General features: G+C 29.1%; 1 protein-coding gene across 6 annotated transcripts in view; it reads left to right on the top strand.

The window, feature by feature from the left end:
- LOC145313632 (glutamate-gated chloride channel-like) overlaps positions 1-17237 on the top strand; it is a 46718-nt gene that overhangs the window by 26143 nt on the left and 3338 nt on the right. Inside the window, exons 7-14 of one of the 6 annotated variants that reach the window (XM_080153125.1) lie at positions 1261-1324; positions 4092-4181; positions 5070-5152; positions 7879-8036; positions 8171-8278; positions 9959-10060; positions 11573-11655; positions 15821-15926. In XM_080153125.1, the coding sequence (XP_080009251.1) occupies positions 1261-1324; positions 4092-4181; positions 5070-5152; positions 7879-8036; positions 8171-8278; positions 9959-10060; positions 11573-11655; positions 15821-15926 (794 nt within the window). Of the gene's footprint in view, positions 1-1260; positions 1325-4091; positions 4182-5069; positions 5153-7878; positions 8037-8170; positions 8279-9958; positions 10061-11221; positions 11305-11457; positions 11541-11572; positions 11656-15820; positions 15945-17237 lie in introns of all 6 variants that reach the window. The other 5 variants (XM_080153122.1, XM_080153124.1, XM_080153121.1 and 2 more) reach the window with 5 other exon arrangements.

The raw sequence follows: 17237 nt of genomic DNA, 5'->3' as shown, positions 1-17237 counted from the left end.
ATGAATCATCCCTGGTAACAATTCCTCTACCCCCCCCCCCCCCCCTGCCTATCTACGGCAGGCTTCTATGGGTGCAGCCGATGGTTTTTAGTGATTACAGAAAAAGGACAAATAATTTAATATTTAGTATCCTTATCGTCCAAGTATATTAAAATTTTAAAGCTTTTTTTGCATTTGACACAGAAAACTTATTGAGAGAAAGAGTTATGTTTGACAAATTTGCATAATTAGGCATAAGGTAATTTTCTAAATTGCAATAATGTTTTTTTTCTACCTAACATGTTTATTTTTTTCATTCTTTTTCATGCATGTATAGAATGCATTTTTTATGTTGTTACAAATGAAATAATGTTGTATAATTTTATTCAAAAGCTTGCATTTTATAATTTACTTAAACTCAATTAAGTAAACAATTTAATTTATTTTACATAAAGATTTTAAAGTGGAAAGTTATTTCACTTAAAAATAAAATATTTTTAATATTATAAAGGGTCGGCACTATTTTCTTTAGCCGCGCGTCTTACTCTGAATACAATGTTACAGCTGCAGCTAAGGGTTACTATTTATCTACAGCTAAGACAAGACTGGCTGTGGCTGAGAGAGTCTGCGACTAATAATGGCTTAGTGCGTATTATTGAGGATGAGTGTTGCTTAGGGTAGCTTTAAATGTACCGGAGCCCTGACTATTATAATATTTTTTTATATTGATGAATGCCTGTTATTACCTGTAAACATTATAAAATATTGAGCTAGTATTAAAATGTAACTCAATTCTTAAATCAATAATATTTTTAATATTTGACTCTTTTCATCTTAAATCAATTTCAATTTTTCCATCAAAGTTTGATGAAAGGAGATTTATTTGAGTCCATCAATACACCAATTTATTTCCAATTTATGAAATAGGAAAGGAGAATAGAGAGTAGAGGTTATTAGGTTCAATCAAAGACTTTAAAAGGAATAGCTCTGCCATTCAAAGATTGAATTATGTTCTTAAATAATTTTTAAGTTTCTAAGTTAAAATTCATGATTAAATCTTTCGCTAACTAGATCAAACTATAAAAAATGTAAAAATTGGGCAAAACAGTGGTGGAAAATAGGAATTATGCACCAGATAATGATAGGCAAGCAAATCTTACAATTTTCAAAAAGGGTTGTACCCAACCATAGGCAAATTCCACAGTTGACGTGGGGACGTTGCAACATTTTTTTTGCGGTACATGTAAATATAAATATTTTTATTGTGTTATTTTTTTTTAGATAAAATCCGATACTTGACGATGACTGACGCCTCAAAGGTTTGGATGCCTGACACTTTCTTCAGGTTGGTTTTTAATGTTTAAGAAGATAAAAACTAGGTCACCCATGTCTGTTACGTTCAATTTTCTTACCCCTTTAAATCATAATAAAAACATACAAACAAAATGAAATATGTTCAAAATATCAACTTTGTACTTTGTATACTGAAATTTTTAAAACTAAGAATCTTAAAGTTTTTTTTAAGAAAGAAAGAGACCAAGAATATTTTAATCTAGCTGCAAGATATAAAAGAAGAGAGAGAGATAAAAATGTTCGAACTTCACTATTTAGCATATTAGCCTCATTTAACGTACACATTATAAAAATGTTTAAGTTTGCTTGAATAAAGTTGTATTATAATATGCAGCACAAGTTATACTGCAATATGCCATCTTTACAGCTTATATATAATATATATTATCAATGTGTTCATTAATTTAAGTACCATGTATTGAACAAACATTTTAATTTAAAAAATAAAATCAAAGGGCGTTATAAGAACTTTCTTTCGCATCCTTTAAAAATTATGTTTACACGATTTCTAATTTAATTTAAATTGGCTTTTTGGCCCCACCAAAGAATAGTAGAAACCTGAAGAATTTTTTTAAAAAGTTTAATTGCATACTGCCTTGATCCTTAAAACCATTTATGATAATCATTTGAACTTGCAAATATTAAATATACATATTTCAATTTTCCCTTACCTAAACCATGAAAAGGAAGCCTCAAGTTATTAAAATGATAATTTCCAACAAACAAATCTGTTCTGAGTTCAGTTTCCCAGATTTGATCTTTTAAATTTCTACCGCATTTTGCAGCAGAGAGAACAGGAGGAACATTAAATTGTTGTGGCAAATTCTTCTGCAGTTTGTTGGAACAAACATTATCCAACGCTTAATAGTCTTTAATGTGCCTAAAGTGTACATGGACGCAGTATTTTGCAAACAACATTTAGGAATTCAGCACTTCTTAATGGCAGGAGTAGAGATAAATGGAATTAGAGTCTAAATCTCTGAGCAATTTCTTTAATTTTCCAGCAACATATAAAAGGATTGTGTTCAGTAATTTCTTTTCACAACATTATCGTAATAATAAATAAAGAGTTCTTATTTCTAATAATGAAGAAATTTTAATAGATAAATATTTTTACCAAGATTGATAAGGCCATTTATATAAATATAAGAAAAAGTAATATTTTTCTAGTCATTAAATAAAGCAAAGGAAAACCTTTGTTTACAATATTTTGCAGTTATATTTGCAAGTAAGGTTGCAAATCATTACATCATAAAATATAAACAAAATAAAAATTGCATTGAAATGCAAATGAAAATGTAAAGGTTAAAAGAATTGCCAATACAAAGATTGTCTACTCATCGTGTACGCTCTGTAAATAAAAGTACTTTTGACCTTTTTGTACTTTTTATACAAACATAGCATTCTTTATTTATATAGTTAAAATGAAACTTTTTGTACATGAGTTTTTATTTTCATTTCTTTTGAGTTGATGTTCATTAAAAGTTTAGAAAATGAAATACTTTGGTCTAAAAATAGTTTTAAATTAGTTTGAATGTGAACTTCTGCATTATGTTTTTTCTAATTTGAGAGAGTATTACGGTTGAAGTGAGTTTTGCTTTTTTTAGTAGGATTCTATTTATTCATCTGGTGTGATACAATTACTTTTTTAATCCCTTAAAATATATATTCTGCTCTCAAAAGAGTATAAGACAACTAGCAAAGATGAAAAAATATCTTGTAAATTTTAAAATTATTTAAAAAGTTTTATTTAGGAAAAATAAAAGAAAATTTCGCTTAAAAGCTGACATTTGCCCGGTAGAACCTATTTCCTGGATTTTTAACGGATTTAAAGTTTAAAGATTTGTGTTACCATCCAATCCTTTCTTGGTAAGCCTGGCTGGGAATATTCACATATATACAATATCTAACAATATACATGCAAAAACTATGCGACTATCTTTCTATATTGTATACGCACTTAAATATTTTTGTTTGACTATCAAACACTTAATAAATGTCAAAGTAACATAAATGATTTTAAATTATGCATGTAAAAAATTCATTTAATTTAGTTAAGAGATAAAATGACTTTCAGTAATATTCTTTTTTTACATTGTCAAATGACATCTTCGTGGATATAAAAATTATTTATTTAAATTTAAAAATTAGATAAGCAAAGAAAATTCAGATTGTAAATTAGAAAGGATCTATATCAATGTCTATTGTGCTAGAGTTAGAGTACACATTATATTATAAAGGAGAAGATTTGTTGAGAATTAGATACATCCTATCTTGTTCAGAGTACCTTGCAGTTTAAAATTTGAAGTATCTGTTGAATTAGAAATACTTGAAATAACATGACAATTTAACATTTCCCATATTGAGTTTTCACTTCATACCTATCGATCCTTTCCCCTCCTTCAATAGCGTAAAGGTTTGAGGAAAGTTAGTTATATCCTCACCTTCATTAAAATAAAACTTATTTTAATAATATTAAAATTAATTTTTATCTGCCAGAAAAGAAACTTAAATAAAAAAACACATATTTTTGTTGTTAATTCTTAATCTATACAATCTCCGTTAACATTTGCTGCTACGCCCTTGTATGACTCCTATAGAGTTGTGTGTGTATTCTGTCTCCTATTTCTATTCATTCAAATTCAACAATTTTACATTTATTCTATTTTAAATTTTTATTTACTTTACTGCTATGGGAATACTAAACATCACTTTAGAATATGTATAAAAAATAGAGTTATTTATTCAAATTTATTTAGAAATGAGAAGATAGGAGCCTTTCACAGCATTCTGACCCCAAATTTGTATGTCAGAGTTTTTCCTAATGGTGATGTTCTCTACAGTATTAGGTAATAATAATAAAACAAAGCTTTTCTATAAATGATATGATTATTAGAGCGTCATTTTAACAGGAACAGTTTGTATTTTATAAACGAAAGACTTGTGTGTTATAAAACTTACCAAAAAAAGCGAATTCGACGGCAATCACAAAATAGGTAGGTTAATACCCCTCCCCTAGGACATGAGTTTATTCAAATAGTTCATTATTATTACAAGGATGACAACATCTACAAGTAGCGAAGCACAAAAAATCGTGGATGGGAATGTGTACAAGTAGATTTAAAGTGTATTTTTAAAATCAAGAATAGATTTACCGGAGAAAATAAACACGAAGCCTTAAGCCTTGTTTTATTTTGTATGATGACGACAAAATAAAACAAGGTTTCTGTTTATTTTCTCCAGTAAATCTATTCTTGATTTTCAAAAATACACTTTAAATCTACTTATACACATTCCCATCCACAATTTTCTGTGCTTTGCTACTTATGGATGTTGACATCCTTGTTAGATTATAAAACCCCTTTTAAGTTTTACAGGGTTTTATATTGGCCCATTAACCCTTGCCCAAATCAACCAACCCTTACATCCGTACATCCTACGCCCCTAGAGGCCTCTAGTTGCACTTAAGCTGGGGAGAGGGGGAGTTTACCCCCCTCCAATTTGTAATTTAAGTTTTTTCTTTGAGCGATTTCTCTTGGAAGGGTGGTGATACCCTCCCCTATTATAGTTAAAAACTTTCTCAGGAACTTTCTCAGGTGAACACATAGAGGGTGAATACATTGTTGTCCACTTCTCACTGATTTTAATACTAGTTCTAGGGATACAGCCGTTAGTTATTTATTTTGCAGTTTGACTCTGATATATATCTGTCATATGTATAATTATTTATTTTGCAGGGTGTCACTGATTTGTAGCTGTAATATGTATCTTGCTCTATTTCCTATGGACGAACAAACCTGCCATCTAAATGTTGCTAGTTGTAAGTATATTTTAAAAGCTATTCAAAAAAATATTTATCACAGTAGAATGAAAGCGAAGAATTGCAGATAAGCCCAGGAAGTGAAATCGTAAAGAAAAAGTTGATATTCTGTGAACGAATGCAGTTCTATAATTTGTTAATTTGTTGCCATTATTACAGTCTAAGTTAGATAATTGATTAGTCTCCTAATCACCATTCATTAATTATGGCTCTTCAACTTTTTGGAAAAAAGTTTTGCTAATAGGCAACGATTTTTAACTTCATTTGTTTGTTCATTTGTAATATATTATTTTTAGACAAGAAACATTTTTTATTCAATTTCTGACAATATCTGCAACATATATTGATCTATTGCATCTTCATTCAACAAACAAAACAATTTAACAAAATGTGTTGGAAATTCATTTGCACTTCAAATGTCAAATGAAATTTTTTATATTGAAATGCAGTTTTAGAAATAATGCATTATCTCTTACGTTGTATCTCTACAACTGATAAGATTTATCAGAATAAAATGTTATATTTTGAAACAGCGTATAGTGTCCAATAAAAAATTACGCCATCGAAAACAAATGACTAATGAAAGGCTACTTGTAATTGACCAATGGTAAATTGTATACTTGCCTATTGTTCATTTGTATTGTATGACGTCATTTTTTATTGGACACTATACGATGCTTCCTATATACTACATATTTCTAAATCACTCATTATGATAAAAATCAATTACATTTGTTTTTTATAATGTAACCTTTACCTCTTATCCTTCTGAAAGTTTCGCTTTTTTACATGTGTTAGTGGTTGCATGGAAAAAGGGTTTTAATCTTAACACTCAAATAAAACGCATTAAAATGATTTATAGCAATAAAAATTGATAGTTTTGTTTTATTGTGTTTATTTAAGCTTTACTTAAAATAAAACAGTTTCTTAAAAATATCATTCTTATACTGAAAATAAAAATATGAAGATTTTCATTTTTCCCTTCTCATAAAAAAATTGTGAGATACCGTGAGCAATAAGAATAATTTGATTACGCAATGTATGTTGAGTATACTTAATGCTTATTCTGGAGAATACTTAAATGTGTGTTATATATATTGCAACGAAGAAAATCTTAGATGGAAACGTTGATATAGATTTTCGTTTTTACCATTTTCCTAGTAATTTTAAAAATATTTTTATTTAATTTGAGTAAGTTAGACTTAATGAAAATATTTGATTGGTCTCCTTTTTTGATACCATTTTTCGATTGTTATGCACAAAGGAAATTTCTTGATTATCATATCTAATTTCAATGCTTTTGATATCTAGGTAGATAAGCCAATTCAAATTTTAGGTGACATAAAAAATTGATTAATTGTTAAGAAGGTAGACTTTGAGTGGTACAAATATTTCTTCAGGATATTATGTGAGTGGTGAATTAGTATTCCTCCCGGAGAGTTGTAGCACAATAAGATTGCATTACACTATAATCCCACAATTATTTTTTCTCTGCTATACTAGAAAGGGAAAATAATAGTATTGGGGGTAGCAAGTAATATTTAGGAAGACAATCAGCTTTTATTGTAGTAATTAAGTTTGACCGCAGTTAATTGTGTGTTGCCTATTTAGCAAATTATATGCTGATTTTGATAAAAAGTCTTGCATTTTCTATAATTGTTTACTATAAATAAAATAAGTCAAGGAATGTGATTTTTATCTGTACCTGGCCTTGTAGAGAAACGATTAAATATACCCATTTCAAAGCAAAGCGCTAACAGAAAAATTTTGTATGAAAATTATATATCAAATAAATTTGATTTTGAAAAGTTTGAAAGAATCAAAGACATAATTATAATTCTTTTTAACTTTATAGCTAAACTTTTAAAGATGAAATTTTGAAGGAAAATATTTTAAAACTAGAAAATTGATATGAGTAATAGAATTAGACTATGATTAAAGGAAAAGTTTCATTAAGAATATCCCAATTTCCTATATATGTACATATGTATACTGTATAGTATACCTTTTTATTTTGAATTTAATTTTAAAGTTTTCTTTTAAACTTTCAATTATGATTCTATTGGTGTGCGATTAGATATTGTGCAATCGTTAATGAGTCAGCTGCATTTAAAGTTATGTAGAAGAAAATAAGATATCAATGATTGATATCGGACACAGGTAATTGGGTTAAATAAGCCAATACTTTTAATTTTATATAAAAACTAGAACGGAAATACCGGATGCTTAATACTTTATTACAGAGCAGCTTCGTTTATAATTTTATACCTAATCCTAGTTCTATTGCATGATCAATATTAAAAAATTGTATTAGAAAAAGCAACAAAATAATTAAATTTAATACAGACTTTATAGAATTTATTATATAGTTGTTACGCTACTAAATTGTACCTAACTGTAACAGGAATCTTTATGTAAAGTTGAAATAAATAGTATAATTCTAAAATGTCTAAATTAACAAAAAGAACTATACGATGCAGACAAAAGAACTTATTGCTGCATGGTCCTTGGTTGTATTACCCAATTTATCTTGATTTATTTCAAGGAAGACATGATTGGAATTTCTTTATGGATTTTAATGAAAAAAGTTTGCCTATATCATTCAAAAGTGACGCACACATGCTTAGGATTTTTTTTTTTTATAAAATCAAATGTAAAATTGTGTTCTTGATCTTTGTATAGTTGCAGCAATAGTCTAATTGCCTTTAATTAATTTTATTTTATAGATGGTTGGACTAAAGCTGATCTGGAGTATCAGTGGAAGGACAATGGAGCAGTACAATTTCCCTCCAACTTTTCTCTTCCGGGAGGGTTCAAACTTGCCACCTACGGGAGTGATTATTGCGATGTAGAGACAGCCACTGGTACTTACAGCTGCTTGAAAGTAAGAATTCATAATTGAAGAAGCATTTCAGTAAATAGTAATGTCTTATTGGAGCGTTTATTTAAAGAAAATATTAAAATTCTTGTACATTTCTAAGGAATTTTGTTCTTTTAAATAATTCCATAAATTATTAGGTAAACCTAACATTTGCTCGGGAGCTGTCCTTTTATTTGGTTACCATCTATGTGCCCTGCTTCATGATTGTCGTTGTTTCATGGTTCTCGTTCTGGCTTGATTATAAGGTAAAATTTCAAATAAAGTAAATTTCAGATAGTTTGATTTTAATGTTTTGGATTACTATGAACATAGCTAGCTAAAGCTATCAAGTATGTAACCATACTACACTACACTACTATGTCTAGGCTGTACCAGCTAGAGTTAGCTTGGGTGTGACTACGCTACTATGTATATACTATGTCTAGGCTGTACCAGCTAGAGTTAGCTTGGGTGTGACTACACTACTATGTATATACTATGTCTAGGCTGTACCAGCTAGAGTTAGCTTGGGTGTGACTACACTACTATGTATATACTATGTCTAGGCTGTACCAGCTAGAGTTAGCTTGGGTGTGACTACACTACTATGTATATACTATGTCTAGGCTGTACCAGCTAGAGTTAGCTTGGGTGTGACTACACTACTATGTATTTACTATGTCTAGGCTGTACCAGCTAGAGTTAGCTTGGGTGTGACTACACTACTATGTATATACTATGTCTAGGCTGTACCAGCTAGAGTTAGCTTGGGTGTTACTACACTACTATGTATATACTATGTCTAGGCTGTACCAGCTAGAGTTAGCTTGGGTGTGACTACACTACTATGTATATACTATGTCTAGGCTGTACCAGCTAGAGTTAGCTTGGGTGTGACTACACTACTATGTATATACTATGTCTAGGCTGTACCAGCTAGAGTTAGCTTGGGTGTGACTACACTACTATGTATTTACTATGTCTAGGCTGTACCAGCTAGAGTTAGCTTGGGTGTTACTACACTACTATGTATATACTATGTCTAGGCTGTACCAGCTAGAGTTAGCTTGGGTGTGACTACACTACTATGTATTTACTATGTCTAGGCTGTACCAGCTAGAGTTAGCTTGGGTAGTACTACACTACTATGTATATACTATGTCTAGGCTGTACCAGCTAGAGTTAGCTTGGGTGTGACTACACTACTATGTATATACTATGTCTAGGCTGTACCAGCTAGAGTTAGCTTGGGTGTTACTACACTACTATGTATATACTATGTCTAGGCTGTACCAGCTAGAGTTAGCTTGGGTGTTACTACACTACTATGTATATACTATGTCTAGGCTGTACCAGCTAGAGTTAGCTTGGGTGTGACTACACTACTATGTATTTACTATGTCTAGGCTGTACCAGCTAGAGTTAGCTTGGGTGTGACTACACTACTATGTATATACTATGTCTAGGCTGTACCAGCTAGAGTTAGCTTGGGTGTGACTACACTACTATGTATTTACTATGTCTAGGCTGTACCAGCTAGAGTTAGCTTGGGTGTTACTACACTACTATGTATATACTATGTCTAGGCTGTACCAGCTAGAGTTAGCTTGGGTGTTACTACACTACTATGTATATACTATGTCTAGGCTGTACCAGCTAGAGTTAGCTTGGGTGTGACTACACTACTATGTATATACTATGTCTAGGCTGTACCAGCTAGAGTTAGCTTGGGTGTGACTACACTACTATGTATTTACTATGTCTAGGCTGTACCAGCTAGAGTTAGCTTGGGTGTTACTACACTACTATGTATATACTATGTCTAGGCTGTACCAGCTAGAGTTAGCTTGGGTGTTACTACACTACTATGTATATACTATGTCTAGGCTGTACCAGCTAGAGTTAGCTTGGGTGTGACTACACTACTATGTATATACTATGTCTAGGCTGTACCAGCTAGAGTTAGCTTGGGTGTTACTACACTACTGGCCATGTCAACAACAATGGGTTCTATACAGAGATCTCTGCCACCTGTTGCTTACACTAAGGTTATATAGATATTTGTTATTATTTAATTAATGTTTAAATTAAAGAGGAAAGTAGTGTACTTTTCTAATATTAAATCCAAAACAGTGCATTTGTATGGTTCATTGCCTTAACTGTAACTTTATAATAAAAATATAAACTTAATTTAAAATATTTTGCCACTAAAAGCTAAGATACATGTTGTTCGATCTGACAAATATGATTTTCTGAATTGATTCAAGCTGCAAATTTTATATTGTTATTGTAATATCTGATTTCAACAAAGATAAATATTTTCATATTTGATATATTAGATACAAATGTTTCTCTTATAAAACAATGATGGATCATCTTAATGCATTTTCTAATATCTTTTGATATTACTTAAACACTTATCTTTTTATGTTGTTCAAAAATAAAGTGCGACTCATTTAAACGCAAAAACCTATCGTAATATTTGAAGAATGGTACTTTTTATAATATAGTAAATGTAATAGATGCGTTTGTATTGCATTTATTATGACTCGCTGAGGAAAAAATGAAACCAATAGCCCATAACCAAGTTTTCTCTTCAGTCATGTTGCAAAGTATATGTTGTAAGAAATTATTGATGCATGAATATCATATTATATGCAGATATCTATCTATCAATGTATTTTATTTATATACTACTTATTGTCGGCATATAAGAAGTCTAGTAAATAGATTAGGATGAATATTTAGCAGGAAAAAGTATACTGAAAAATGCATTCTTTGGCTAACCTAATTTTTGTGTCTTATCTTGTTTTTAGCAAAGAAAGATACTTTTTTAGCATATTTATAAAGAAAGTTTTAGTTTTATTGAAAGTTTATTTCTTTTAAGATATTTTAGATTGATATTGTATAAACTGTTAAATACACGATTGAGATTATTAAATGAAAGTCCTATAACATGTATAGATTTCCAATTACTCAATACCTGTTTCTACTTTAATATGTACCAAACTTTAACAATTTTAATTTGGCAAAGTTTACAAATGATTTAATTTTACTTTGATTCGTTTTCTTCAGCAAAAACAAAAAAGGAAAATATTGTACGACTAAGTTAAGTACTTTTGGACATGAAAGAGTAAATTAAGTTGTAGATAAAACTTTAACTATATTCAAAAGTTTTTAAAAGTAAATGATTTTTAGACCTTATTTAGGCCATAGACGTGTGGACTGGGCTCTGTGTTATCTTTGTCTTTAGCGCACTTTTGGAATATGCCCTAGTGAACTATGCGTCCAGGTGAGAGGTCAAGCTTCTAGGTGTAAGGAGACCAGGGTCAACATGTGTACCAAGTAACAGTGTATGTATTTATGTATCTCATGTACTCAACTGTATCTTTAGCTATGTATAAATGTATTTCTTTTATCTAAACGGTATGATTAATTATTGCAGGCTATTGATGTATGGACAGGTCTTTGTACCTTCTTTGTGTTTAGCGCACTCTTGGAATATGCGCTTGTTAATTATGCATCAAGGTATAGTTGATCAATGTTGTCATTTCTCCTAGGCTATCGATGCATGGACAGGGTTATGTACCTTCTTTGTGTTTAGTGCTCTATTGGAATATGCTCTTGTAAATTATGCTTCAAGGTAGGGCTCAGCCGGGCTGATTATACCACAAAAGTGATAAGTTCCAGTAGAAAATTATTTTCTTTTAGTCAAATTCAAGTTATTCTACTACATATAAGTTTCTTAAATTTTGAAGTGACTGAGCCCACATATTAGTTCGAGATTTATAGTTTCTTTCTTTTCCTTTATTTATCAGAATTTTTATTATCATATTTTTGTCAATTAAACTTTGTGAACTAATTTTATACAAGTTAGTTCGTATGTTCCAATAGATGTAGACGTGTGCATGTTAGTAGGTTTATAAATTTTCCTCTAAATTTATGATTATATTTTATTATTTTGTTTATTTATTGGATAATAAATTAAGTTGTAGATTAAACTACACTTATATTGTTTTATGTAAATTTTAGTTGCTTTTAAATACATTGTATAACAGCTAAACTTTCATTAAAACTTTTTATTAATAAAAACACCAAGTATCATAATGTTGTATGTAAATTCATGATAATAATAATTTTACCTTTCCCTGGTTTGAAAATATTGAATAAAAGCATTTTCCATCAAAATTTAAGTGACAATTTAGTTGATATATATGGTAGCAGCTGTTCCCAAAGCACACATAATTCTATTTATCAAAAATTTATCCTTGTCAAAACAAAATTTTATATTTAAAAAATTCTTGAAAAAAATTAATTTTATTGCTGTCTTTTATTCTGTACATTTAATTATCAAATTTCAATTTCAAATAATACATCTTAATTTTGACTTTTATATCTTAATCTGAAACATTTTTACATTTGAAAACACAAAATAAATTAATTAATAATCATAATAATATAATTTTATTGTGATTCAAACAAGGAAAATTTTGAAATTAGTCTGGCAACAGTGAGTTGTTAATATGTAGATATTAATGAAACAGAAGAATATTGAAGAGTATATATTTTTAATTTATGAGAAACTGCTAATTTCAGACCACAAAGCAATATCTAGATACATGAAATTTGACGGAGTGACAAATTGACGCAATAAAAACTTCAAATTTGGGGATGCTGACCTTAAATATGCTCCTACTTGGTGGTGATGGTGATCAAGATGGCATTGAAGTACATGAGCATTATGGCAACACAACTATTAAACTATGTTCTGATTTTTATATTCCTAGCAGCCTCTAATCAAGAGAAATCCCTAAATATACACTCGTGATTTTTTAATTCTCAAATTCATAAGGTAATTACTGTAGATTTTAAAAGATATTTAAAGTTCTTGTTATATTTTTTCATTGGAGGCTGCTAGGAATAAAAAAATCAGAACGTAGATCAATAGTTGTGTTGCCATAATTCTCATGTACTTCAATGCCATCTGGGTCACCATCACCACCAGTAAGAACATTTTTAAGGTCAGCATCCTCAAATTTGAAGTTAAACAATTTAATTTTCTAACACATTAAAACACTTATTATGTACTTTTTGGCAAATTTTTTCTTTAACATGTATTTGAAAAAACCATGAACACCAGAGGTCAGCAGTTGTCCTCTAGGGCAATTAGGGATAAATTTCTTATTTTTAAAAAAATACTTTTAAAGATCATTTATTTCTACCCAGTATTATGTTTCTGTATAATCAATGCATAATAGACTATAAAAGTTTTAAAGATTTTTAATCAATATAATAGATTTGAAATCTGCATAAAATTTTAAGGATTTTTTATAAAATTAGTTTTTTATATAATTCTTTATTTAAAGGCGCAAATACAAATTAAGTTAAATAATTTTGAGATCTGTGATTGGTGGATTGAAAACTATCTGCGCTCTGATTGGAGAAGCTTAAGTGACGTACATCATTCAACCAATTAGAGCGTAGGTAGTTTCCAATCCAGCTATCCTATTGGTCAAAATTTATTAACTTAAATCGTATTTGCGCCTTTAAATAAAGAATTATATAAAAAACGAATTTTATAAAAAATCCTTAAAATTTTATGCAGATTTCAAATCTATTATATTGATTAAAAATCTTTAAAACTTTTATAGTCTAATGCATAAACCCCTTCAAGAATATTTAATTCAACAGAATCAAACTTTAAAAATGAGAGAAAAGTATAAATAAGTATTTTTTTATTGATTTTATGGTATGTGAGCATATAAAAGATAACACCCAAATTTGCCTTTTTTGTCAATTTTCCTTCAAATATGGAGATATCTCAAAACTGATTAATGGGGCTTGTAAAGGAACTATTTGAGTACCTTAGGTTGAAAAGGGTCTATTTTGTAAGCATTTTTGACTTAGTTGTGGCCAATTAATGATGAAACATATAAAAAAGTAACACACTTTATTTACTTTTATTTTATGTAGTTGTTGCTATTACTTATAGTTTGTGTGAATGTTCCTTGTATTAATTCCCTTGATCCTTATTAATCTGATCCTGCAACCACATCAGTAGTTACAATACCTTTCTATAGCTAGAATATGTACGTCATCGTCAGCATAATTCATAATTTATCTAATGTTATAATAATGTATCTACTGCAATTATGATAAAATCATATGTTAATTTTATTTTATGACTTTAATAACGAAAAAAACAAAGAGGGTTTTGATTTATAATTTTCATCTTTACGCTTATGGTATTAAATCTTGTTGATGTAAGAAAAAGTAGTATTGGCATTAATAGATTATTTGCTGAAAGAAGGTTTATAATTATTATTTTGTATAGTTTGCTTATTTGTATATTTTTATATTTTATGTTATGTATGTATCTTTTCAATTATTTAGAGTTACTAAGCCCGCTTATACAAGCAGATTATTATATATTCCTATTTATCTTAAGCTACTTATGTTTTTTTTTAAAGTTTGTTAGAGTATGACCAAAACAAGAAATGCTGAAAACTGTTTTTTCCTGCATTTCATTTCTGTATATTAATGTTTTTTTTTACTTGATTTGCCTTCATGACAAAAAGGACATATAGTTTTCAGTTCTTCCACCAATTCAAAAAAAAATTGTGCTTACTTGTAATTTTTTTGTCCCTTGAGACATCTAAAACGCTGGTCTCCAGAAAAAATTGTCTGTGGATACGTTTTGCATGTATATCCAAATTTTTTAGAGTTGTCTATTGAGCCTAATCAATCTAGTTTCTACGTCCGTCCGTCCAAGTAATTTAACAAAAAAAACTCTAATCTGGCCACAGTAAGTCAATAACACTGCTTCTTATAGTTTTATAATCATTGAACCAAGCCTAATGATAAGTTATTTTTGTAAGTCTTTACACGAAGGACAGTATTCTTTTTTGTTCAGATGAAAAAGGCATCAGGTTTCATAAAAACTAATCTTGTTTATTATTAAGAATGCATTTTATATTCTATTTCTAAAACATTATTTGAGATTTTACTTTTTATAAATTTGAAAATAGAGTTCTATTTTACAAAGAATTTCTTTCTAGTTTGAGTTAATTTTATTCTCCTTGATTTACATATAAAAAGAAAGGAATGTTAGTTTCAACAGGAGATTAAGAACAGATAAAAGAGAGAGAACAGAGAGTAAAGGATGAAAATGAGAGTGAGAATATTCAAAAACAAATATTTTGAAAAAGAATTTTTCAGCAAAGAAATCAAACTAAGGAAAAAAGTAAAATCTTAAAGTATATGGCTCTTTTGGTAGTTTGTTGTTTTATTGTTATGATTATAGTGTTAGTTAAAGTAGTTTTAGTGATAGTTTTATAGTGATAGTTGCTTTTAAAATATTTTATCAATTTGGAATAGATTAGATAAAATTTTAAAATAAATCTGACCAATAAGTAAAAAAATACAAGTTTGTAAGAAAAAAGAGGGTAGAATCATACCAAGTAATCATGCATTGAAAATGCATTCAATCAAGAATGGGGATGCCAAAAAAGTGCCGACTTTTGAGATAGAAAATAAGCGAGAAAAAAGTTTTTTTCTCGTTTTATGCAGTGGAAAGTTTTACAAAAGGGGTCATAAATATAGGGGTAGATCAGGTGATTTCGGTAATAAACAAGTATCGAGTTTTACAAATATAAAAAAAACGTCTTATGAAAGCTGAAAGTACCTTTTATAAACCATCATAAACTATATTTTTTGCAAGTAAATCTATGTAAAGTTTTAATCTACATACAATATAAACAACCTGTTACAAATGACTGTACGTACAATAATATTGTGTGTGTGTCTAGATCTGATGCCCAGAGAGCGGCCAAGCAGAAAGAGTTGAAAGAAAAAGCTTTAGAATTTTCTGGTTTTAATGCTGAGAGGATTGAAGAAAATACAAATGCCTCAATGGTAGGATTTTCAAAAAAGGTAAAGCTACTCTAACTCTACGGTTTGTCTGTCCATCTTTCATTATTTCCAAAACTTTCCCTTTACTTAAGCATGTAATGAACGATTAGTTTTTAAAAAATATTATTAATTTACGCTTCTCTTAAATGTTTAGTTCTTGTTAATTTAAGTCTTTTTTTAGTACGACATGCAATTTAACAAAAGTGTGTAAGAACAAGCTTTGTAAAATTCGTTTTTTAATTTTTTTTTAGTTTTAACTCAAAAACATGAAATAAATTTCAAATAAATTTAAAAATCAAATCTTACTTTTTTCCTCTCTTTTAAAACAGTATTGTAAAACCTATTCTTTAAAAATATTGTTTTTAACTTTAAGATTTTGAAATGGTTATTGAAAAGAATATTAATTTATATTGTCCTTGTGATTTATAAGTTGGGATTTAGTAGAAATGGAAATAATAAAATGTCAGAAATCAAGTATAAAACATTATATCTATCTATATAAACCGATAATTCAACAATTAACAGCTGTTCATAATATAGGTCAAATTCAGGTTTTATGCTATTTGGCAGGAGGTAACGTAATCACCCCTCCCCTCAATTACCAGGATCTGAGACAAAAAATAAATAATTGGTGGCTTTTACATTCCACCCACCTTATGTGGAGATGCTCCTAGTGCATAGGAGCGAAGCTTCGAAATCAGTAGAAACCATTTTTTTTTGTTCCCAATCACCTTTCTTTCTTTGACTAGAATACATGTCCCTGTATATGTTATACTATAAATCCATTAAGCCTCGTAATTCAATTTGAACCAAATTTTTGGTTTCTGGTGTGTAGAGGAAGGTTTCTAAAGGTTTATAGAATGGTTGAGAATGGTTCGTGGTTGTTTACTAAATGCATTCCACCTCATTAAATGTTCCCACAATATAGACTCAAAAATAAATGGGAAAAAATGCGCAAATATGTAAATTAGATAAGAAAATTTCTTTGAATATAAAAATTAAGAACTGAACAAATTTGTGGAAGAAACAAACTAAAACAACAATTCCGTCACTAAACATAATAATCCCTGATGGCCAGTTAAATGAATTAAGCACAAATATCTGCCAATTTATATAAATGTTTACTAAAGGATTCTTTGGTACTCCATAAACACAAAATCAAAGAATATATTTAGAATTTATATGAGGTCTGAAAATCATATAAATGTTATGCTGTTTAGCAATAAATAAAGAAGCTTATAATCCTTCAAAGGATTTCAGATTCCAATTATTTAATGTAAAAAAATTTAAAGAATATGATTCAAGTAAAACAGA

This window comes from Acartia tonsa, chromosome 3 (assembly GCF_053477335.1).
Source record: "Acartia tonsa isolate MP-2025a chromosome 3, ASM5347733v1, whole genome shotgun sequence".
In the NCBI taxonomy this organism is placed as follows: Eukaryota; Metazoa; Arthropoda; class Copepoda; order Calanoida; family Acartiidae; genus Acartia; species Acartia tonsa.
This window is presented reverse-complemented; position numbering and strand designations above follow the sequence as displayed.